The sequence below is a fragment of the Dromiciops gliroides genome, chromosome 2 (assembly GCF_019393635.1).
Source record: "Dromiciops gliroides isolate mDroGli1 chromosome 2, mDroGli1.pri, whole genome shotgun sequence".
Taxonomy (NCBI): domain Eukaryota; kingdom Metazoa; phylum Chordata; class Mammalia; order Microbiotheria; family Microbiotheriidae; genus Dromiciops; species Dromiciops gliroides.
The window spans coordinates 100,806,908-100,832,431 of NC_057862.1; the positions used below are offsets into that span (position 1 = coordinate 100,806,908).

Consider the following 25,524-nt stretch of genomic DNA (forward strand, 5'->3'; position numbering starts at 1 on the left):
CTTGAGATGTTTTAAAACTACTGTGTTTGTAGCTAGGAAAATTAAACTAGTATTGGTTATTGTCTTTATTTCTAAATTATTATTTGTCCTCTCCACAGATACCCATCTCCACACAGAATAGGGAGGAAGAAAAAAGTTCTGCAAAGAAGGGAGGTAGGTACATTTTCTTATTCTTATTCAGGGTCAGGTTTAGTTATAATCACAGCCTTCAGTTTTATAGTAGTAGTGGTCTTCTTTCCATTTACATTGTTATTGTGTTTGGTTTGGCTAGATTTTGAAAGCTGTATTAGCACAATGACTGTTTTAGTTACTGTAACAGCTGAATCAGAGGTTTTGGTCAAGTGAGTTTAGAGGGCAACTTTCAAGCTCTCTTTGAATTCCCTTATCAGGTTCTTTAAGACTTGTCTCCTCCCCCCCCCCCCCCCATAACTTATGAAAAAAAAACCTATTAAGGTGTGAAGGGGGTTGAAACCTGCATTACTGAAATTATGGCTCCTTAAAGTAATGATGTAAGATTTGCTTTATGAAATTAAGTATCCATAATTTACTAGCTTTTTTCCTTAAGGAAAACATTAATTCAAATAAGTAGTAAAATGAGATTTTACCCTTTTCTTGAAACGAATATTTATGTATCCATGTGAATATAGGAAAGTTTCAAGTAACTTAAATTGTAATTTTTTTTCATGTATGTTAATCATACATAGGATATTATTTTTGGTTACAATAGACTTGAATTCTTTTGCCTCAGTAATGTACTTGAGATCAAAACACACACACAGATTGAGAACTGGAAACAGCCTTGTTCTAATCTTAACCATCCCTTCTTCCTGTTTTACAGATGAGGCCCAGGGTGTTTATAACTTGCCCAAGGTCATAGGTAGTGAAAAACAGAGGCAGAACCAAGGTCCTTTATGTCCAAATCCGTAATTCTTGTCATTATATCAGCTTTGTCCTCCTCAAAGCTGTCAGTGTGTCCTATTCACTTGCCATTTTAGAAACCCTGCAATAGTTCATGTGGCATTCTGATGAGGAACAAATGATTGGCAAGTCAATGTTTTATGAAGATATTGGAAATACCTCCCTCATACATAATTTTGTTTTATAGCACATGATTGGGGATTTTAAGTTGGTGTCATGGATGAGTCCGCGCTGTCCCTTGGTACCATAGATGTTTCTTACCTGTCAAATTCTTCAGAATATAGTGTCAATAGATGCAAACACTCAGGTGAAGAATGGGTAAGTTGAAACTTTATTGCTTTGCCATTTCTCCCCCATTCCCTACCCCATGAGGCATAAGATTAATTTTAATTGACAATCAAACAAACAAGGACCTTACAAAAATGAAATGAAAACGGGTTATGGCAGAAGAGCAAAATTATTATACTGGTTGAATTGCTGCACATTGTAACTATGATTTAGTAAATTAAACATTTGTGTTATGCCACAGTAAACAAATAGATTGTTTAGTCTTTTTTTCCCCAGTATTTGATTACTAAATCTTAGAATTCAAAGGGGTATGTATTTTTCTGTTATTCAGACCCTTTTCTCCTAATTTTTACTAGGGAGATTGTGGTTTCAGGCCCACTGTCTTCCGATCAGCAACTTTAAAGTGGAAGGAAAGCTTAATGAACAGGAAGAGGCCTTTTGTGGGACGATGTTGCTACGTTTGTACTCCCCAGAGCTGGGTAAGTCTTTCAACCATATGAACTTGAGAAAGATGTTTTTACATGTTATAATTGAGGTAAATTGATATTTCAGTGTCTTAGTATTTTTAACTGGCTTTTAGCTCTCTATTTATAATTCATACTTTTGATGAAAAATATGTTAAATGGCATTTTCTCTGCCTACATCTTTTATAGTGCTGTTATACCCCAAGGAATAGAGTTGTGTGTGTGTGTGTATCTATATAGCTATATCTGTATCCATATCCATCTCTCTCTCTCTCTCTCTCTGTCTATCATCAACTTTTTAGTGTCTTTTGGAAGAAAGTCAGTTTAACATTGAACAGTAGTAAACATTGTAGCAAGAAAAGTTGTAGCGGCAGAACACACCAGAGATGACTGCAAAGGGCAAACAGTGTTTCCAGTAGCTGCTATGCTATATACTTCCTGTAAGGCCTCCACTCCCAGGGAATGTCTGTTGATTTTTGCTGTAGAATGGGGGTAGGGTGGGAGCAGGATGTAGTATTTGGAAATCTCCCATTTTAGACAGAAATTTGTATGTCAGGGTGAAGACTAAAAAAATAAAAATAATAAAAAGTAAAATCTGTTCAAATTCTTTGTAAGAGACAAGAGCTATGTGTAACAACTTGGGGATCCCTGGGATAGTATTTTAGAAGGATCAGTTGGAGGAAAATGCAGGAATGTGTCAGAGTAAGGAATTCTGAAACTAATTCGACAGTGTTCCAAGTCTGTGGAAAAAGCCTCTTAAGAAATTTGAGTTAAGTTCAAATGTTAAGCTTCTTTGTCCTTGGATACTTATTGAGAAGGAAAATGCTGCTATTCATGCCTTACTTACTGCCTGTAATATGTCTATGTGAATAGATCACTATGCTGAGTGTGAGTTTTCTACTTAATGTCGGTTTGGCAGCAAAAGAAGTCAAAGATGTGACAGAAGGGAAGGGATTTATAGCCATGGAAGCAAGTTGTGTGTGCCACTCAGGCCTCTTCTGAAAAAGCTTAGTGAACCTCAAGAATGGTTCATATCTAAGCCTCTGTGTTCCTTTGAAACCCGAAGGTGTCTATAGCACACAAATTAGCTAGGATTCAGGGAAGATAACAGGAATTTTTTGGAGATAGGGGCCAGTCTTTGCCTATTAGAGCAAGTTGGGAGTCAGAATTTCTTTTGGAGGTACCCTGATAAGCATTGTTAGGTATTGGCCTTCCCTTTTGATGTGCAAGGCATTGGTGAAAGAATATGAAATGAGAAGAGTTTTTACCCTCAAAAATAACAGAAAAAATAAGACGTGTGTGTGTGTGTGTGTGTGTGTGTGTGTGTGTGTCTTTAGCTTTATACCTTTAAGGTAGAAATTAAATTTGCAGTGCAAATATGTAAAATGTGTATTTTTTGTGTGTGTGTGTATACACATAATCCTCATATGCCTAAATCCTTTTCTTATCTTTGCTGATTAGGAGATCAGTTTCAGCTGGGAGAATCAAAGAAGAGCTGACATATGAAGGGTGGGAAAATTTCGTTGGGTAGAGATGGGTAGAAGGTTCATTTCAGGCATTGGGGACCATCTGAGCAGTGGCAAGGGAGCAAGAGAGGACAAGATGGGATTGGGAAATGTTAAAGTGCCCAATTTAACTGGAATGTAAAGTATATGAATTGTAGGAGTAATAGAAAAGAATTTTGATTGGCTTCACCATTGATACAGGCTTAAGGTTTCCTTACTGAGAAGAAAAGTCACTGAATTATTTTAAAATCTACCCATAAAGAAAGGACACCATTTGCCATACTTTTGCTCATATAAATTGATAGCCTGAACATGGGATTTATAAATGTCACCCCCTGATATCCAGTCCATCTTGAATATCCTCTTGATGGCCTTGTGCCAGTGACTTAGACTCTCTGCAACTTCTCCTTCCTTTTTCCTTCTTCTCTTAAAGTGTGTAATTTCCCTTCCTTTTAAAAGGTGGTAACTTTCAAAGTAGTCAAAAGTCAATTTAAGTTAATGAAAGAAGGGCAATAACTTATAATAGTAAGAGTCAGGTCTTTGAGACACAGTTCACTTGCCACTAGGATTTAGGCAAAACTTTTAACTTCCCTCATCCTCAGTTTCCTTGTTTGCAAAATGAGAATAATTCCAAAGTATGTTTTTTTGAAAAGAAGAACTACTTGTTAATAGAAATATTGCTCTTTTGACCTTCATAGCCTTGAATTTCATATTTTTATTATCATGGCAAAATATTGAGGTTATATAGACTTTCTAAACGTTTTTTATGGGGTGGGTTGTCTCAATTTTTCTTCCGTAGGACAAGTTTTTCAACCCAAGTATCCCTTCTTTAGGACTTCGGAATGTTATTTATATCAATGAAACTCATACAAGGTAAAGTGTCACTTTAAGAAAATACATAAATTGTATTTGTTTCAGATTTATTAGAGCTATCAATTACCAAACCTTAATTAATTGTTACTTCCTGGCAGTTAATCAGAATGAGGGGGCTTCTAGTAGGAGAGAGAGACTTTTTGTGGAGGAAAAAACTATTCACCTAAGGGACCAATTGTTATCACCGCTGTAATTTATTAAGTGTACCATGATGTGACATATTAATTAAAGTTTTATGCTTAATTTGTTCATATATTAGTATTCTATCTTAATTGTGTTAGTTTTTTCCCCAGGGAAGCTTGATATATTGTTTTGGTGTTCTCTTCTAGGATGAATATAGGTTATTTAAATTTGTTTAATTTTTAGTGGAATACAAAGTGATAATCTATCACTTGACTAAGGTGGTTCTTGGAATGATTACTTCCAAATTCAGGGCAAATGGGAACAAGCTTGTGGTTTTAAGGAAATGCTTCAAAATGTTGGAGTGAGAAGAAAGGAGCTAATGTTTTTGTTTTGTTTTGTTTTGTTTTTTTGAGGCAATTGAGGTTAAGTGACTTGCCCAAGGTCACACAGCTAGTAAGTGTTAAGTGTCTGAGGCTGGATTTGAACTCGGGTCCTCCGGAATCCAGGGCTGGTGCTCTATCCACTGTGCCACCTAGCTGCCCCTAGGAGCTAATGTTTATGCAAAAATTGAGTGAGAATGGGAGAGTAAGAAGATAGGGCTTAGGGAAAAGACATTAGCAGATAAAATAGACCCACTCAGCTACTCTTACTCTTTTTAAATTAACTATAACTTGGGATGAGGGTAAACAGTTGGTGAAACTTGCTGAAAAATAATTGAAATTCTTTAAAAGCTAGGGGAGAAACAAGGTCATTTTTAAAGTGTCTCCTATGGGCTGGGCACTTTGTAAATATTACCTCATTTGATCCTTACAACAGCCTTGTGAGGTAGGTGCTATTATTATCATCCCCATTTTACAGTTCAGGAAACTGAGTCAAATAGATGTTAAATGACTTGCTACGATCACACAGCTAGTGTTTGAAGTTGGACTTGAACTCAGGTCTTCCTAACTCCAAAACTAGAATTAGCTGCCTTTGAAAAGCTAATATGAGTTCAAATTGTTGAGTTACTTTCTATAGTGACTTTTCATACTAAGAAAAAATAGATGTTTGCTTAGCTTATGAAAATTTAGCTAAATCAGTATTTTCTTGGAAAATTTTGGTTTCCTTTTCAGGCCTCTCCCCCTTTCTTTTTCTTTCTTTCTTTCTTTTTGGTGAGTCAATTGGGGTTAAGTGACTTGCCCAGAGTCACACAGCTAGTAAGTGTCAAGTGTCTGAGGTCAGATTTGAACTCAGGTCCTCCTGAATCCAGGGCCAGTACTCTATCCACTGCGCCACCTAGCTGCTCCCCTCCCCCTTTCTTTAAAAAAAAATTTATGCACAAAAAATAATCTATTGATTTTTATTAGAAGTAATTAAGATTGAACTCCCAAGAAAAGGAATCTCATTTATATAAGTTTTGCAAGCATTTACTGATATTTGGGCATTTTATTTATAATACTGTTCAAGTTGTGCAACTATGCCCAGACAGAGATGCACTAAGAAATAGAAACATTAAATTATTGTCTAAGAAATGTCAGGGTATTTAGCTGCTAGTGGGCTTCAGCAGCTTAGATATATTGCTTAACACTTGGCTAGATAACAAGTTTTTCTATGTAATGTCTAGACTAAGCCTAAAATAAACCATAACAAATTTTTTTCCATTAGGTGCACCCAGTAACCTGGCAGATTGTCCTTTCACCCTTTTGGAATTTAATTTCCTACAAATTTCATATTATGATTGTACTTTCTACCTTGTAATGATATTCCACTAGAAACAGAGAAATGTACTCTGAAAGAAGAATGTTTTTAAAAATTTTTTTAATGCTAACTCTTCAGAATCTTGGGATAGTATCAAAAAGCTTTTGAAAGGAAGAGAAGGAAATGAAAAAAATATAGGAAGGAGTGATGGAGAAAGTGGTACAATACAATAGTAAGGTTTTATTTTCATAAAATTGAGGGTTTTTTGTGTGTTCTACTAAGTCTTTAAGAATTAATTTATCAACAGTGAGAAAAATAGTAACTGCATTGTCAATGTTAATTGCTATGAAGATTAACAGTGTGGAAACATAGAGACAAGATTCTAGACCATGCTGCTCATGATATGTCTTTGAATGATCATGAATTCATTCAGATTCATTTAAAAGCAGATGTCCACTTTTTTCCTAAATAAACTTTGCTGAAATAACAAAGATAATTTCATTGGAAAACTTTTTTTTTCTAATGAATTATATTGCATATTATAGGCTTACTAAGTTCCTTGAAAGTGAAAATGTTTAAATTTTATGGCATTTTGGGGGTTGTCATTTAGTAAAGGAATTTTTAAGCTGGAGTCCATGAGCTTTAAAAAAAATACATATGCAGGGGCAGCTAGGTGGCTCAGTGGATAGAGCACTGGCCCTGGATTCAGAAGGACCTGAGTTCAACCTCAGACACTTGACACTAGCTGTGTGACCTTGGGAAAGTCACTTAACCCCAATTGCCTCACCAAAAAAAAAAATACATACACATATATATATAGCTGCATTTCAATATACTTGATTTCCTTTGTAATTCTATGTATGTTATTTTATGCCTTTAAAAACATGGATCTGTGAAAGTGTCTGTGGGCTTTACCAGACTGCCAAAAGGGTACATCGTGACAAAAGTTTAAGAATCCCTGGTGTAAATGAATACTCATTTTAAATTTGCATAACTATTGATTGAACAATTTCTTGCCTTTGGGTAGCTGTTGCTATTATAACTATTCTAGATTTAGGTGGAAATGAATATAAGAATGAAGCTTACTTTTACGGAAAGGACTTGGGGGGAAGAAGAAAAACCAAAATGATTAAAAATAATCTATTTTGGGTGTTAACAGAATACTTGATTATTTTCATACTGCAGACATAGAGGATGGCTGGCAAGACGTCTTTCATATGTCCTTTTTGTTCAAGAGCGGGATGTTCATAAGGGCATGTTTGCCACCAATGTGACTGAAAATGTATTGAACAGTAACAGGTAAGGGAGGAAAATTTCTACACCCTTCCAACTTTTATAGAGCAGCATTTCCTAAGATTTTTTTTTTTTGGAGGCTTTATAAAAGTTTTCCTAAACATGCTTAGAAAATACAAGCAGAGGGTAAAGTAGATTCTTTGGGGAATAGTAGTCATATAGAGCAGAATGCTGGGATTGTGGATTATTTATTGTATGAGTTTTATAAAAACCACAGAAAAAAGTTGGTTTGGGAGATGTATATTTTCAGAGTTCCTGGAAAGTGTCATAACAGTAATATGGGATAATGCATTTTTCAGTTCTTAGTTCATTCTTTGAGGATGGGAGTTGAATGATCAGAGTTTCACATTTTATGTGAAAATGTTGTAGACTTGTACTTAAATATAAAGTAATAGTTTTTTTCCTTTTTTTCCCCATGTAATTAGTTTTTTTTTTGGATTTTGTCATTTTGTACTAATTAACCATCCAGGGCTGTCCTACTAAAATCACTAGAAAGATTTAAAGCTATTAACTTATCTGAGTTCTTATAGGATTGTTAATGGTGCCATTTATTTAAAAAAAATTAAACCATTTTCCATGGTTTCCTACATTAAATGTAATAGTAATTCAAATAAGAATTTAGAAGTAATTTAAGGGGCTTGATCCTTTGATCAGTGAACTTTCCCACTGGATTTGTAAATCTGTAGACTACTAACTTCCATCACTACTCTCCTTTTTGGGAGGGTAGAGAGTGCCAGTTACAAGCTTTGGTGTAGGGACCTCTAAGGAAGCTCCCCCTACAAATGTTGATCATCAACTATTCTGTAACTGGATTCACACAACCAGTATCAGTCAGACATGTGTCTTTCACCTTTTTGCTCTCTGTCCACTCCACTATGCTGTTCCTTCCCTGTACTTTGTAATTTAAGAGCAATTTGGACTTCATTTTATGGCAATTTAAAAAATAACTCTAATACTTAAAAAGATTTGTTAGCTTCAATTATCTTGAAAAACTGACCTGTCAATATCTTCCTGGTCACATTGCCTACTCCATGCACACTTATTCTGGTCCAGTTTCTTTTCTCATCTTTCTCTTCAGTGCTATTTGTGCCACTTTTGTAAGCACATCCAAGTACTGTTCGAGTCCAAATGTGGTGACTCAACTAGGCTTGATGATGAAAAGAGTATGTTATAAACATTTTGTAGATCTTTTCCATCTTATATCACCACCCAGCTTCATCCTTCAATGTCTTTGGCATTTTAAAGGCAGCTAGTTGGCACAGTGGATAGGGCTTTGAGCTGGAATCAGGAAGACCTGAGTTCAAATTTTGCCTCAGACACTTACTAGCCAGGCAAGTTAACTTCATCTCAGGCCACCTCAGTTTCTTAAATTATAATGGGAAAATAATAGCATTTACCTCCCAGGATTGTTGTGAGGATCAAATGTGATAATATTTGTAAAGCACTTTACACAATGCCTGGCTTATAACAGGAACTTAATAAATGTTTGTTCCCTTTACTTCCTTCCCCTTTGTCCTTGTGATGACTTTGGTTAGAATGTCTCTCCAAGCTTGTGTTAAACTGTTTTTATTCTCAGCTGCCTTTCTTTGTTTTATCTGGCAAGGCTATTTTCTAAACAGGTGTTTTCCTTGGTTGTCATTATCTCTTCCCTTTGCAAGGAAGTCACTTATTACTTGACAAATAGTGTCTTCATTATAGCAGTTGATTTACATCTACTGAGTTTCTGCATAAAACAATTATAGCCAGTGTTGATGTCCTTTTGTTCATATGCCATGTTGTTAGTTCATCAGTAACTTGTTTAAATATGTTAGGATGTTATTTTTTAATTGTACACCGTATTTGTATCTACTTTTTATGCTAGCTTTTCATTTTGAGCTTTAACAAGTTGCTGGATTGACTACATGAACAGAGAGGCAAGAATGACTTTTTTATATTATTAGTGAGTCATTCTTTGTCTTCTAATATGTAACCAATTTAATTTTTTGCGATACCTTGCAACACTTTCTGTGCCTAGTGCCTTTCAATTATTTTCTTGGAGAAGGTGTTTATGTTTGTAACTTAAATGTCTTTGGCCTCTCATTCCTTACACCTGATCCATAATTTTTCAACATTTTCCATTTTCCTTGACTATTTCCACTTTTATGTTGAAGTTATGAAGTTACTAAAAATCAATTTATGTGTTGATTATGTCTTGCTGAGTTTTTCATAGAATTTATCTGTCTTTTTATCCTCTGCAACAGACAAGCTACAGTTATTTTCATTGTCTTTTTGAAACTGCTTATCATAAACACTGCAACACTGGATTACCTGATGTCCCAAATGATATTTCTTGTTGCTTTTGGGCACACGATAAAGCCAACTCTCCTAACCTCCCTTATTTGACTCATCTCACTAATCTCTCTCAGTGACTTCATCAGCTTATGTGAGTTTAAATATGATCTCTACATTGATGATTCCTAGATTTATGTATCTAGCCCTAAACTCTTTCCTGTGTTCCCAGCTCACATCACCTATTAGATTTTCATCTGGATGTCCTGTAGGCAGCTTAGACTCAACATTTCCTAAAAGAATTAATTTTTGTTTCTTTCAAGCCTAACCTTTTCTGAACCTTTCTGTTCCTATTGGGGGCCCCACCATCCTTTCAGTCAACCAGGTTTGCAAGCTCAGCGTTGTCCTTGATGTTTCACTCTCCCTCACCCCACATGTCTAGTTATTTGCTAAATCTTGTCCTTTCTACTTGTATCCAACTTCTTCTCTCCCCTTGTATAGCCACCACCTTCCTTCAGGCCCTTATCAACCCTGCTTATAGGATGCAGATGGTTAATGTAGGTGCAGGGCCTTCTAAATAGTCTTCCTGCCTCATGTCTCTGCATTCTAATCCATTTTCCACAAAGCTAAAAAGGTGATTTTATTTAAATAGAGCTCTGATCATGTCACTTTCTTATTCAGTACATTGTGGAAGGGGGTCCCTACTACTTCAAGTATCAAGCATTTAAAATTTTTTACAACCTGACCCTAACTCCTTACTTCTGGCCTTACTACCTGTCAGTCTTGTTTATGTACACAGCAGTCCAGCCAAATTCCTTATACATGATATTCTCTCTTCTCTTGCAAAAGTCTTAAAGTTGTCCATTCCATGTGCCTGGAAGCTCTTCATCATAAAATCCTTTCCTCTCTTTCAAAGCTCGGCTCTTATACCATCTTCTACATAAAGCCTTGAATGATTCCTCCCTTACTAGTGCCTTTCCCCAAAATCATCTTTTGTTTAATTTGCATATATCTTTATATGCACATGTTGTTTCTCTTGGACAAATTCTAAGTTCTTCAAAGGTAGAAACTTTTTTTTCTGTTTTCCCAGTGCCTGGCAGATAGCAGGTACCTTACAAATTTTTGTTATAGCCATCTTTCTATTTATTTGGCTCTAGCTTCCTTTGAGTTTCATTTAAAGTGGGAATGTCAAATTGAAACAATTTAATTCTTCTAGCAGGGTGTTCACTTAGTTATTGAATGATATTATTGTGGACGATCTAACATTTAGATTAACAATGGAAAAATGTCTGTAATTTTAAAAAAAATTGCATTTAATTTTTAAAATTGACACTATCGGTGTAGTAAGAATAAATTAGGATTTATATCGATTGGTAAGGTTTGCTAAGCACTTGACATGTTATCTCACCCGTTACAAAATTTCTGGGAGGTAGATACTATTATTATTTCCATTTTGTAGATGAGGAAACTGATGCTGAGAGAAGTTAGGTGACTTGTCCAAGGTCCTATAACTAGAAATTTGTGAGACAGGATTTGGTCTCTGGTCTTGCTGAGTGTAAATCCAGCATTTTATTCATGTGCCCCCTAATGGAGTTTTAGAGGCAAAGTAACCTTTCAGAAAGAGAGATCATACATTTTTTTGCAGCTGCCCTTGCAGATAGTCATTCCCTTTCTTTTTTCCTTCAGTCTTTTTTCCAAGAGTGTTTAACAACTACTTGTTGCATTGACCTAAATTAGAATCTTTAGTTGTTACTTGACAACTTTAGGAGTTTTACCGGGAATGCTGTTCTGTTGCTCTAGAAGGAATGTTAACTCTCTTTAAAAACATTCTGAATATTGTTGCATCTTTGTGAATTGAATGAATATTTTAGGAAATGTTGGATATAGAAAGTAGCACAGAAGTAGTTACATTGTCTTTCATTTTTCAAATCAGAGTACAGGAGGCAATCGAAGAAGTGGCTTCTGAATTGAATTCTAGTGATGATTCTGCTCAACAGCAATCAAAATCTATCAGCAAAGTGAAAAAGCGAGCTAAGCAGATTCTCCAAGAAATGGTTGCTAATGTCTCACCAGCAATGATCAGGTAATAAAAATTAAGAAAACAGGTTGTCGACAGAGTTGACTCTTTCAGGTAATTGAATTAGTAAGGACAAAATAAACAAAAATTTTTCAAGTTCCAATAATGTATAGAACATGTGCTAGTTGTCATGGGTGAGAAGATGAAAATTATGTAGCTCCTGTTCTAAAGAAATTTGCAGTTTCTTTTTTTTTCTTTCTTTTTTTTTTTTTTTTTAGTGAGGCAATTGGGGTTAAGTGACTTGCCCAGGGTCACACAGCTAGTAAGTGTTAAGTGTCAGGTCGGATTTGAACTCAGGTACTCCCGACTCCAGGGCCAGTGCTCTATCCACTGTGCCACCTAGCTGCCCCAAGAAATTTGCAGTTTCAAAGTGGGATGCCACACTTACAGAAATATCTGTAATTTTAAATGGAGCATTATATTGTTACAGACATGGATGGCATTTTAGGAGGCAGAGATTTCAGGAATAGGGAACAATGTGAGCAAAAGCATGGTGGTAGGAGATTGTGGGACTTGTCAGGGATAAAGCATGAAGTCTAGTTTGGCTGGAATACAAAGGGAGTAGTATTGACAGTTAAGTTGTAAAAGGAGGAGATAAGCTATTATATGAAAATACATTCCATCCTTATAATCTCTGTTACATGCATCCTCCCTCCTTTCCATTTTCACTGCTATCCCTTTTGTATAGGACTTAACAGTGTTCCCTGCCCTTGAAATGCCCTCCTTTCCATCTCTGCCTCCTGAAATCCCACCTATGTCAATAATGATCTAATGTTCTCTTTAACATTATAGATGATTCTACACATGTTGCATTCCAATAAGTTTTGCCATCTGTAAGTTTGATGCCTCTGCTATAATTTTCCTGAGTATAACTCAAACCAGATTGAAATGTAATTGGGAAATGCTTAATAAAATAAAAATATAATATAACATAGTTAGTATTAAATTATGGTTTTCCAAGTCAGTACGTGGCCCATGGACTGAGATCCCTTTCTATTTGAGTTTGGTACCTGTGAGAAAATAATGGGATTTGGCAGATACTCAGAGGCTCACCTGGAGATTAATCTAAACTGATTGAATTAAGTGAGTGTGATTGACTGCTGATAAGTCTACTTCAAGTTAATTAGATTGTAACCAGGGCAGCTAGGTAGTGCAGTAGATAGAGCACCGGTCCTGGATTCAGGAGGACCTGAGTTCTTGTCTCAGACACTTAACACTTACTAGCTGTGTGACCCTGGGCAAGTCACTTAACCCCAATTGCCTCACCAAAAAAAAAAAAATTAGATTGTCACCACATCTGGCTAGCCCTTAAGAAGGTGTTGTTCTCAGAAGCTATGGACTTTGAACTGAACTCTAGACCACCTTCAAGTCCAGTGAACCAGTGGATTTGGATGACGCCTACCAATCAGCTTGAAGCAGTGTGTAAGGCCTGCCTCTGCTCCAGACCTATAAAAAGCTTCCACACTCAGTTTGAGAAGAGTTCATGGTTGAAGCTGGTCCGTGCCAGAGGACTTGAGGAAGACCCAGACCAGGCTGGAACTCTAGGCTAGATAGGCCTTTTCTCAACTCCACATGTATGCTTTAATAAATGCTTAATGCCCAAAGACTGGTGCTAAAGCTTCTAATTTAAGGCGACCACACATTTAGATTTTAAACATCACTTACCACTGGGTTATAGGATCATTGATTCAGAGTTGGAAGAGATTTTGTAGATTTTTGTTTTTGGTCCATTTGATCCCTGATTTAAAGATGGTGAAATAGGTCCATACAGGTTAAGTGATTTGCCCAGGGTTCCACAGATTAGTCTTGTGGCATAGGATGGAGAGAAAGGAGGAGAGAGTCTATATGCAGAAACATCAGAGAAGGCTACCATGGTAATGTAAGTGCATGATATTAAGGACCTATATGACAAGATGGCATCATATAGATGACGGTGTTGAGAATGGAAAGGAGGGTATATGGATGTAAAAGAGATTATAAGGCTGAAATGTATTTTTAAACAATAGTTTATCCTTATACCCTTCTGCCACAGGACTCATATATATATTTTGACATAGCCTGAAATATTATAAACACACTAGGTGAATGACTGCCACTTGTGTTCTTACCCCAACTTTCTTGCTAACCTCTTTTCTGTTTGTCTAAGCACCATTGTAGCCAGATTTTGGGGAATCATTATTGAATGAGAATTGTCATTTTACAGATAACATTTAATGCTATGAATGGTGTGTGTGTGTGTGTGTGTGTGTGTGTGTGTATAAACTCCATATTAAGGGGACTTTGGAAACTGTTTTGCCTGATATATATTATTAAAGAATACACTAGAGTCATTATTGTGTTTACCTAAATATTCCCTTGAAGTTACAGTTGACTATGGTAGTATTTGCTTCTGAGATCTAAATTATACAGAAATGTAGTCCCATGTGACTGAAATTGATTCTCTTTTAGTTGATAAGCTGTATCACATAAATGACTTTTGGGAGAGCAGAAAAGGCCAGTCAGAGGCCAATAACTTGGACTGAACAGGTGGTCTGGCTTTTGGGGTAAAAATAAGGGTATGTCCCAGGGCAGCTAGATGGTGCAGTGGTTAAAGCACCGACCCCGGATTCAGGAGTACCTGAATTCAAATCTGGCCTCTGACACTTGACACTTACTAGCTGTGTGACCCTGGGCAAGTCACTTAACCCTCATTGCCCCACAAAAACAAAAAAAGTTTGGCAGCTAGGTGGCGCAGTGGATAGAGCACCGGCCCTGGAATCAGGAGTACCTGAGTTCAAATCCGGCCTCAGACACTTAACACTTACTAGCTGTGTGACCCTGGGCAAGTCACTTAACCCCAATTGCCTCACTAAAAATAAATAAATAAATAAATAAATAAATAAAATAAGGGTATGTGATGCCCGTTATGATTAATGAATCTACAAATGGACACATACTGGGTTTCATTGACACTTAATATGCCAATCCAATAGGCCAGTTGTTTGTAGATAGGTTTAATTACAAGTACTTTTTGAACTGGTGTGAGTGACATTTGAGCAGTGGAGCATCTGAGCGTTTTGTTCTCTCCTAGGCTCACTGGATGGGTGCTACTAAAACTTTTCAACAGCTTCTTTTGGAGTGTTCAGATTCACAAAGGTCAACTTGAGATGGTCAAAGCAGCCACTGAAGTAAGAGGATTAGTCTTTTGGTTGACTTATAGTAAGCTTTTTCCCCTCAGCCCCCCATAGTTACTAAAACACTAGTTTGGTTTTTTTAGTTTCAAATATTTTGCAAGGTCCTTTTTTTTTTTTCTTTCTGGGGCTGCATGTCCCTTTTTGTAGGATCCCTCATTATTGGAGGTCTCTTTGGTAGTTGCATGTAGCTTAGATTAGATGGGATGTTAGTTTCATCTCTTAGTGATTGTTAGATGGCAGTTTTCAATGTTTTAATGTATTGTTTAAAGCATTCAGCCATGCTGTTTTGAAAGGATGAATTTCTGCTGGCAATGTTGCAGCCTAGATTGATTTATGTGCTAAATGTTATGCTATAATTTGCCATTTGTATATACCTTTTAATTTAAAATTGTGCATCTTTTCCCCCCTCCAACCAGATGAATTTGCCTCTTATCTTCCTACCAGTTCATAAATCCCATATTGATTATCTGCTACTCACATTCGTTCTTTTCTGCCATAACATCAAAGCACCATACATCGCTGCTGGCAATAACCTGAACATACCCATCTTCAGGTAAGAATCAATGAGCTTAATTTGAAATTCAAAGTAAAACTGCTACAAGTTTAGTTTGAAGTTTTATTTTAGTCTCCTTTATTTTATAGCACAACTCTTATATAACATATTTGGTAAATAGAAACTTGAAACTTCCTAGGGAATATATCAGTGGAGAAAAGGCGAGTAGGAAAGAAAATAACTTTGAATCATTAAACCTAAACTTTAAATCTTCAAAGTGAAAAGCACGACATCTGTATACATGAGTTGTCCTTTATCAGTTGCAAAGAACACGCAGACATCCAAATTGTCAGAGTTCTGTGAGTGACGTGGATGACAGGAGGATGTGAATTTACAACTGTTGAATGAATCAATAATGATAGCTAACATTGACAGAGTGCTTACTGTGCACCAGGCCCTGTGCTGAGTGCTTTAATTGTTATCTCATTGGATCCTCACAGTAACCCTAGAGAGGTGGTGTTAATATTATCCCTGTTTTACACATGAGGAAACCGAGGCAAATGGGTTAAATGACTTGCCCCCAGGGTCACACAGCTAGTAAATGGCTGATTCCTGATTTGAACTCAGGTCTTCCTGACTCCAGGCCTGGTGCTCTACCCATTGAGCCACTTAGCTGCCCCATTAGCATATGGCTTAATAAATTGGTATTGGAATTGAACAATATTGTTAAAATAAATACCAGATTATAACTTTTGATAGTAATTATTTCATCTGGATAGAGCTCTTCTATAAAAATGTTTGTTTTATAACAAAATTTGCCATAGGCAAGCATTCTAGCATTTTATGTCTAATGCATATTTTACAGAAACTCTCATAGGGATTTGACATTTAAATGTAGCATAAATGATACTATCAGTTTTGAGAGGGTAAAGATCACATGTAGACCTCTTTGATTTGGAACCCATCATAACAGAGCTTCAAACGTAAACAGTGATACTCTAAGCACTGATGAAGAGTAATGTCAGTTACTGAAATGAGATATTAATTTAGAAGCTAGAACATTTTTTTATATGCAGAATAGTTCAAAAGATACACACACACACACACACACACAGGTTTTGAAAGATGAAATTGTCCTTTCTGTTTCTTTCCAATGTTAATGATACATTCTTTCATTTTTACAGTACACTGATCCATAAGCTTGGAGGCTTTTTCATACGACGAAGGCTAGATGAGACAACAGATGGACGAAAAGATACTCTTTACAGAGCTCTACTTCATGGAGTATGTGTTCTCTCTAAAGCTACTATGTCAGTTACCTGAGAAGAAAGTTATGAATTGTCTTGAGAAATTTTGATGTTTTTACTAAAGTAAGGTGGGGACAGTATGGTAGAAGGCATAGGAGGGCCTGCCTTGGAAGCAAGAAAACCTGGGTTCAGGCTTGCCTCTGATGTGCCATACTGATTCCAATGCTAGCATTGTACAAGTCTTACGATTTCTTTGTCCCAGTCAACTCTCTAAGACTATGAGTTCCTGATGAGTTGTCAATCTGTATTGCTAAATGGAGTTTTCCACAATGAGAGATCCACACATTGATAATTATCAGTCCAAAGTGCCTTCCCCTCCCCACCAAACTAAAGAAGTGTGAATGTTATTGGACAGATGTGGGTTTTATTATCCTACAGCCCTGCCAAGGCTAGGATAGGACAAGTTGTTCTGCCATTACCTTTTTTTTTTTTAATAAAAGTATTTTATTATTTTCCAGTTACATGTAGAGATAGTTTTCAACATTTGTTTTTATAAGATTTCTAGTTTCAAATTTTTCTCCCTTCCTCCCCCCCTCCCCTAGACAGCAGGTAATCTGATATAGGTTATACATACACACACACACACACACACACACACACACACACACACACACACACACACATGTATATGTATATATATATATACTATATATATATATGGTGTGTGTGTATATATATATATATATATATATATATATATATATAAAATAACGTTAAACATATTTCTGCATTAGTCATGTTATATGAGAAGAATCAGAGCAAAAAAGGAAAAACCTCAAAAAAGAAAAACAACAGTACCAAAACCAAAAGAAATAGTATGGTTCCTTTTTTGGAGATCCTTTTCCATCTTGAGCCCTTTGGAACTTTCTTGTACCATTGTATTGGTGAGAAGAATCTAGTCTATCACAGTTGATCAACACATAATGTTGACGATACTGTGTATGATGTTCTTCTGGTTCTGCTCACCTCACTCATCAGTTCATGCAAATCCTTCCAGGTTTCTCTGAACTCATTCCTGCTCATCATTTCTTACAGCATAATAGAATTCCATTACATTCATATACCACAACTTGTTCAGCCATTCCCCAATTGATAGACAGCCCCTCAATTTCCAATTCCTTGCCACTACAGAAAGAGCAGCTATAAATATTTTTGTACATGTGGTCCTTTTCCCATTTTTATGATCTCTTTGGGAAAAAGACCTAATAGTGGTATTGCTGGGTCAAAGGGTACATACAACTTTATAGCCCTTTGGGCATAATTCCAAATTGCTCTCTAGAATGGTTGGATCAATTCACAGCTTTATCAACAATGCATTAGTGTTCCAATTTTCCCACAGCTTCTCCAACATTTATTATTTTCCTTTTTTGTCATATTAACCAATCTGATAGGTGTCAGGTGGTAGCTCAGATTTGTTTTAATTTGCATCTCTCTAATCAATAGTGATTTAGAGCATTTTTTCATATGTCTGCCATTACCTTTAAAGATATTCTGCTAGCATATGAATATTATCTTTTAATGTTTTAGTTTGCATAAATTAATTGTCAATAGTATAATGATTAGAGTTGACTTGGTAGTCAGGAAGACCTGGGTTTTAATCCCAACCGACACATCTTGCTATGTGAGCTGGGCAAACTACTTAACCTCTCAGTATTCCAGGCAATCTCCTCATAGTTGGTTTCATCATTTTGAGTGAGGAAATGAAACCAATGAGATTGTAGTTCTGTTCTGTGAAAAAAAAAAAGCCTATGATAAGTTTTATAATCTTGAATTAATGTTCTGCCTTTCTGCCTTAGCATATAGTAGAACTACTGCGACAACAACAGTTTTTGGAGATCTTTTTGGAAGGAACACGTTCTCGGAGTGGAAAAGCCTCCCATGCTAGGGCAGGCCTCTTGTCTGTGGTAGTGGATACTCTTTCTACCAATACCATTCCTGACATCTTGATAATCCCTGTTGGAATCTCCTATGAGCGGATTATTGAAGGTCACTACAATGGTGAACAACTGGTAAGAGTATCTTTTAAAAGTTGGGTAAAAAATAGAAGTTTTTTTGAGGGGGGGTGTGGCACTCTCTTAATGCTCTTGGTGTTAATCAGTAATAAGTACTGAACACACCCTCTTTACAAATCAGATGTTTATTAAGCTTATACTGGGTATAGGCACTGTGGAAATAAAGACTTGAGGTAGGTTCACAATAATACAGATAGCGAACACAAGACAATTTGAGGAGAGTGAGAGTGCTAAGAATTGGAAGCATGAAGGAGGTAGCCTTGAAGGCAGAGACCAGTTCTGAAATGCGGGATTGAGAATGTATTGTGGGATTGAATAGGGTTGGGATATAGAATGCCTTGTTAGGGCGATCATCCAGTTTGACTCTAGAATGAATGATCACGATAGCTGAAGTTTATGTAGCACTTTGGGATTTGCAAAGTGCTTTATATAATTTTCCCATTTGAAGTGACAAATCAGAAATAAGATTGAAAAGGTAGATTGGAACCCAGTGGTGGAGGGCCTTGAATGCCAGATGGAAGAGTTTGTATTTTATCCTGCTTGCAAGAATGAACTGCTGACTGGTTGATTGTTTAGGTAGTTCTGGATACTTTAAATAGTGTCAAACTGAAAGGTCCAGGAGTATGATGACAGAAGTAATTGTTAGATTTAGATGATATCGTTAGCAGCTTTGGAGAAAGCAGTTTTTAAAGAGTTTTGTAGTCAAAAGTCAGATTGCAAGGGGTTGAGATAGCAGTGTAAAGAACCCATGGATTTTTTATTTTAGAAAACATGGCTTATTTTTTTTCCAAGCCTGGTTGTAGATGTAGAATTAAGTCTTTGAGGAAATGTTCCCAGAGTCTCACAGTACTTCTAGGCAAGCTTGGTTTACTTCCTGTATTGGTTTTTCTTTATTGGGTCTGTACTCTACAGCTGTTGGGGTGGCAGTCCTGGAGGGACTGAGTATAGAATTATCTCAAGGGTGAGTGGGGTCTGAGGTATGATTGTGACATCATTCATTTTTATATTTGGAGTTGTTTTTGTACAAGCTCTGAATAAATAAGGAGAAAATAAAGACTAAGCCACTACTAAAGGAATTTTATACCACTTTTAGGGACTCGCTTTGGCTCTGATTTAGTTTTAAGGCTTTAAACATTGTTTATCTCCAATTAGGTGCCAGTTTTCTGATATCTTAATGAAGGGCATCGGATCACACAGTTGATGACTCAGAAACTTTAGATATTTAGTGGTTAAACTCCATTCAAAGGTCAGGATGGGGCTAACTACTATTCTAGTCTTTTAGGTTTTGTACATTTAGATGTTGGATCAAACACCGCTGACACTTTTGAGGGATAAGTAAACAGCTATCCACCTAAAACCAAATAAATTGCTTTCAGAGTACTATAGGTTTTTTAATCTGTCATATGAAATTGTTCATTCACCAGCTTGACATTTATGGTCTTAATTTTTTCTTTATCCGATTTTTAATACACTGTCACACATTTGGTTTTTCATTATTAGAGGTACTCTACCCCAAAAACTTGGGATAGCCATAAAAAATGAAGAAGGCCTGGGTTTAATCCCTGTGTTTTTACACACACACACACACACACACACACACACACACACACACACACACATACACACACACACACACAAGTATTTGAAAATAGAGGAGTTGCTTCGACTCTTAGAGTCCCAGGCAAATCCCGACTGCACCAATGGAGAGAATTTTTACATTGGGAGTTTCCTATACTGATGGAATCAAAGATAAGAGCTTAATGTTCAAAAATATTCTGCCAACTTCTAGTTACTTTATATTTTGTGGGTTCTTCACCTGATGATATTTTTCAACTTATACCTTTAGCTTTTTAAAATTAAATTTTTTTTCAGTGATCAAATTCTTACCTTTATCTCTGCCATTTTTCATGGGGTGGGGGGCAGAGAGAGAAGAGGAAAAACAAAAACTCCTAATAAATATACACAGTGAAGCTAAACAAATTCCCATATTGGCCATGTTCAAAAATATATCTCAGTCTGTATCTTTGGTCCATTACCTCTTTTGAGGAGGTGGGTACCATTCTTTATCAGTCTTCTGGAATTATGATTGATTATTGTGTTGAATGGAGTTAAAATTGTTAAAATTGGGGCAGCTAGGTGGAGTCAGGAGGACCTGAGTTCAAATCTGGCCTCAGACACTTAACACTTACTAGCTGTGTGACCCTGGGCAAGTCACTTAACCCCAATTGCCTCACTAAAAAAAAAAAATTGTTAAAATTGGTTATTTTTACAATGTTGCTATTAGTGTATAAATCATTCTCCTGGCTCTGCTCATTTAACTTTACATCAGTTCAAGCAAGTTTTCGTTCCCAGGTTTCTGAAATCCTCCATTTCATCATTTCTTATAGTATAACAGATTTCTATTACATTCATATACCATAATTTATTAAACCATGCCTCAATTGATGGGCACCCTCTCAGTTTTCCACTATGGAAAGCTGCTATAAATATATTTATATGGATAGAACCTGAATCAGAAGGTATGCACAGTTTTGTAACTTTTGGGGGAATAGTTCCAAATAGCTTTACAGAATAATTGGACCAATTTACTGTTCATCAACTACACCTGTTTTCTTGCAGCCTCTCCAGCATTTGTCATTTAACATTTTTGTTCATTTTGCTAGTGAGATAGAATCCTCTCAGAGTTGCTTTAAATTTGAATTTATCTAATCATTAATTAGTTGGAACATTATTTCCTGCGGCTATCAATGGCTTGGATTTTTTCCCCTAAAAAATGCCGCCTTATAATAACTTTGGCAAATGGCTTGTAGTCTTATAAATTTGAATCACTTTCTTGTTAGTCTTTCTCGAAACTAAGACCTTTGTCAGAGTAAAGATGCGAAGATTTTTTCCCCCAGTTAAATGTTTTCCTTCTGGTGTTGACTGCATTGGATTTGTTTGTGAAACCCTTAATTTCATGTGATTAAACTTGTCCATTTTATTTTCATGAGCAAAGCTGCTACTTTGTTCAGACAAAAATTTTATTTTAAGGTTTCTCTCCTTCCCTCCCCCACCCTTTTCCTTTTTTTCTTGACTGTCATTTTTGATTACTTGTTAGGGTAAACCCAAGAAGAATGAGAGTTTGTGGAGTGTGGCAAGGGGAGTCTGTCGGATGTTGCGTAAAAACTTTGGTTGTGTCAGAGTGGACTTTGCACAGCCATTCTCCTTAAAGGTGAGTTGGAAGCATCAAACTACTGTGCAAGATGGAGTGTGAGGCTGAGAGTCAGGACATCTTGATTCTACTTATGGCTCTTCCACTAACCATGTGATTTTTTATCAGCTTCAAGTCATTTACTCTCTCTAGACCTCAGTTTCTTCATCTGTAAAATGAGGAGATTGGGTTAGAGGGCTCATTAGTTCTATTGTCCTAATGCTGGAAATGGGAATGAGAGACAAGTAGTGGATATGGGGAGGGAACCCAAGAGGCAGGGACCCTTTCACCATGGCCATCTTTGACACAAGATTATGTTAGCATGCAATTCCTGATAATAACCGATCCTTAGTTTTTCAGTATTCATATGGTTAAGACTATTCACAGCTTTCCTCTGTTGCACATGTCTACAGATGTTTTCCCAACCTTTTTGCAAGCCTTTATAAGGTGTTTTCTGCATTTGGTTACATGGTATTTCTTTATCAGTCTTTTAGTATATATGACTCATGTACTCAAAGTTTATTGGTGAAATTGTTGTTATCCTGGTTCTCACTGTTAATATTGTGTACCTTTTCTAAATAATAAAAAAAATTGGAATTCAAATTCCCTTTAGGTGATGATATATCAAGTGGGAAAAAATGAATTCACTGAAAAATTCCAACCACTTTGATTTGGAAGATGTCTTAGGTCAGTGCTTCCTAACCCATGGGCTACAGATCCTTGAGGGTGTGAAGTTACTGTGAGGAGTCCATGAATCCAAATTTGCACCAGCTATTCTCATTTTTATATTTTCTCAGTAAGTGGAAACCAATACTATGACTAATATCACTTGTGGTTCCATGGAATTTTTAGACATTCAAAGGAGTTTTCATAGTCAAAAGGCTGGGAATCCACTGAATTAATTTAGCAATGTAAAATGTTAATTTGCATTTAGTTTTATATTTAATTCAAATTTGTCCTTTTTATGGTTCTTTGGAAGACTAGGTGGGTATATTTCTCATTATGCTGAGTGTCACGATTCATTGGAAAATTGTCTTATTCTTAATATATAACTTGTTTTCTAAAAACAAAAATCAGATATCGAAATGAGAGTGAATTATGATGTAATTTTACAGGAATACCTGGAGAGTCAAAGTCAGAAACCTATGCCTGCCCCACTTTCCCTGGAGCAAGCTTTGTTACCAGCTATACTTCCTTCAAGGTAAATTTTTCAGAATATTTGGTTTATTATTGACTTAAAGAATGAAAACAACTTAGAAAAAATTTACAAGTTTCTTCAGTGTTGTCTTTCCCATATAATTTTTGGTGGCCTCACAATAAGACTTTCAATCTCATTATCATCTTGTGAATGTTTTATTATTTCTAGAATATGTTTTTGAACTAAGGGGCTAATTACTCTCTGTGAATTATCTATAGATTAGTATTTGAGCTTTATGTCAGTTGTGGCTTGTTCTAGTAATAGATTTTGCTGCAGTTGAATTCAATTTGTAAAAGAACCTTGCTGTTTTAATTTCATGGCATTTTTCATTAGAGCAATTGAAAAGGCCTTGCTTTAGGGACAACTTCAGAGTTGTTGAACTCTGAAGGTGTTTCAATAAGACCATTGTGGTTTGCTTCTTGTTGCAAATGTTCATTGGGTGAAGTGTTACTGGGACAAATGACACATCGTGATAGTTTACATGTGTTAGGTTTCTTGGGTGTAATGCTGAAAGCTAGATTCATTAGCTTGTTACACAGAAAAGCATCTTGTTTTTAGGAGTAGAGAAATTTTGAAGCAATTATCCATTGGGGTTGATGGCTTAGCATATCTCGTAACTTGAAGTGCATTTTATTTCTTGCTCTAACAGTGTGCATAAGACAAATTAACTTTTTTTAAGCTTGCTTGTAAGAAGGGGAATTGCATACACTATCATACACAGTCACTTTATCAGCTGCTTTTGTATAACTTTTAAGTAACAAGAGGGTGGGTTCAGTGCTAGGAGAAGATGACATGTAGTCATGACATATAAAAACAAAACTTAAAAGTTTATTTTTTTTTAAGTTGTGACTCATTAAATATTCATTTTAAATGTATATTGAAATCTGTTTCTTCAGACCTAATGATGATGCTGCTCATGAAGGTAGAGAAGCTACAGTTAATGAATCCAGAAATGCAAATGATGAGTCATTCAGGAGGAAGTTAATAGCAAATCTTGCTGAGCACATTATGTTTAGTAAGTGAAATATCAAAGCATTTCAAACTGAATTGTATTTTGTTTTATTTCAAAGCTTAATTGATTTAATTTGGCTTTACTGAATCATGTTTCTGTATGTGTTCTTGGAACTAACTTTTTTTTTGATGAGTTAAAAATCATGTTCATGTCCCATATATAAATTCGAATTATACATATAGATTACTATATACATCTGTTTGGTAGGTAGATTTACTTTAGATTTCCAACCAAGCACATCATGATCTATCAATAGTTTGATAAATTCGGTGACTGGGCCTCTTATATAAGTTATAATAAATAAATAGCGAAAATGTAATATTTCTCTTCTCACCTCAGTTTTTCCTGAAGACATCCTACTTGGAGTAAAAGTTAAATGAGGTGAACTGTGTGGGCTTAGTTTTATAGACTATTTTTCTTATTTGCAGACTTTACTCAGGCCCTAGAGCTTTTAGGTCTATTTGACATTAGAGATCTTGTTTTAGGGAAACATGCTTAAAATGACCATAGTGCAACTATTTTGTGCAACCAGATGCCAGAAAATTATGAGACACATAAAAATACAGCAGAAAGAAACTCCTCTTGCTCTCTTTCCACCAACATCACCAGTCAGCTGAATTGTCAGTCACCAACTGGCTAATCAATTATGGTTCTAATGGATTGTTATACCTAGCTGAGTAGTCTGATGCTGATTGATGCAGTAACCTCGAAGGATATCCTGTTCTCACTCCCTTCTGTTCATTTGACAGAAGAAAGCAAATTCTGTACAGCAAGCAAAATGGTACATATTTGAGCTGCACTCTGAGCACATCAGAACAGTAAAGGACACTCTTGAGCCTTCATTTGAGCTTAAACATGTACCTTAGCATATCATAAGTAATTGAGGGAATGGGCATGGGATGGTATGGGGATAGCCTACTTCCAAGTGGGTCATGGACTTCCCCATATGTAGCAATGCTACCAAAATACTCAGGTGTGATTATAGCTCTGGCTACTAAATTACTATTCATGTACAAAAAGATAATAATATATGTATGTAGGAAACATCCCCTCTTCCTCTAGTTGTATGACCTGTGTGTTTTTAGTAACAGAGAGTTTTTCTTGGTTTGCGATATAAAGTCCAATCTTTCCTCTAGTTTTCCCAGCTATAATGTGTTTTTTACGGCTTTTGAAGAAGGCTTTAAATTAATATACATAAAGGAAATTAGGGTGAGTAGAAAATGGAGAATTTAAAAAAGAACTTCTTGATGATGCTTGTAACATTGCTTTTGTGACTTTGATCATCATTAATAGTAAAGGTCTGGAAAAGAATGGAAGGGACTTGGTTTAAAAGAAATTTACAAATAGTTACGTTCAGAAAACAATCTGAAAAACATTACTGGATATGTTATAAACTTCTGATCTACCATTGCTTAGGATAAGTGAAGACTGTTAATTTGATCCATTTGATATCTTGAATACTTTCTGATAATGCCCTTATTTTCCATCCTTGCATGTTCACTTAGCTGTTTGATTTATAATTTATGGGTTTTTTTGCACATTACTCCAGACATTCTTTTATGAATTACAATAATATGTTAATCAAAATCTAAACAGCAGGGTATAACTGGAAGAATGGTGAAGACAGGGAGGTATAATTGAAGTAGATGAGAG

At 36.0% G+C, this 25,524-nt stretch overlaps 1 protein-coding gene across 4 annotated transcripts in view; it reads left to right on the plus strand.

Annotated features, from left to right (window-relative positions):
• GPAM (glycerol-3-phosphate acyltransferase, mitochondrial) overlaps nucleotides 1-25,524 on the plus strand; it is a 71,458-nt gene that overhangs the window by 30,924 nt on the left and 15,010 nt on the right. For all 4 annotated transcript variants that reach the window (XM_043985130.1, XM_043985132.1, XM_043985131.1 and 1 more), the window contains exons 2-14: nucleotides 99-153; nucleotides 1,106-1,236; nucleotides 1,563-1,685; nucleotides 3,975-4,048; nucleotides 7,034-7,147; nucleotides 11,343-11,492; nucleotides 14,557-14,653; nucleotides 15,076-15,212; nucleotides 16,337-16,436; nucleotides 18,256-18,468; nucleotides 21,569-21,682; nucleotides 22,777-22,862; nucleotides 23,756-23,874. In XM_043985130.1, the coding sequence (XP_043841065.1) occupies nucleotides 1,135-1,236; nucleotides 1,563-1,685; nucleotides 3,975-4,048; nucleotides 7,034-7,147; nucleotides 11,343-11,492; nucleotides 14,557-14,653; nucleotides 15,076-15,212; nucleotides 16,337-16,436; nucleotides 18,256-18,468; nucleotides 21,569-21,682; nucleotides 22,777-22,862; nucleotides 23,756-23,874 (1,429 nt within the window). In that variant the 5' untranslated portion in view covers nucleotides 99-153; nucleotides 1,106-1,134. The remainder of the gene's footprint in view (nucleotides 1-98; nucleotides 154-1,105; nucleotides 1,237-1,562; nucleotides 1,686-3,974; nucleotides 4,049-7,033; nucleotides 7,148-11,342; nucleotides 11,493-14,556; nucleotides 14,654-15,075; nucleotides 15,213-16,336; nucleotides 16,437-18,255; nucleotides 18,469-21,568; nucleotides 21,683-22,776; nucleotides 22,863-23,755; nucleotides 23,875-25,524) is intronic.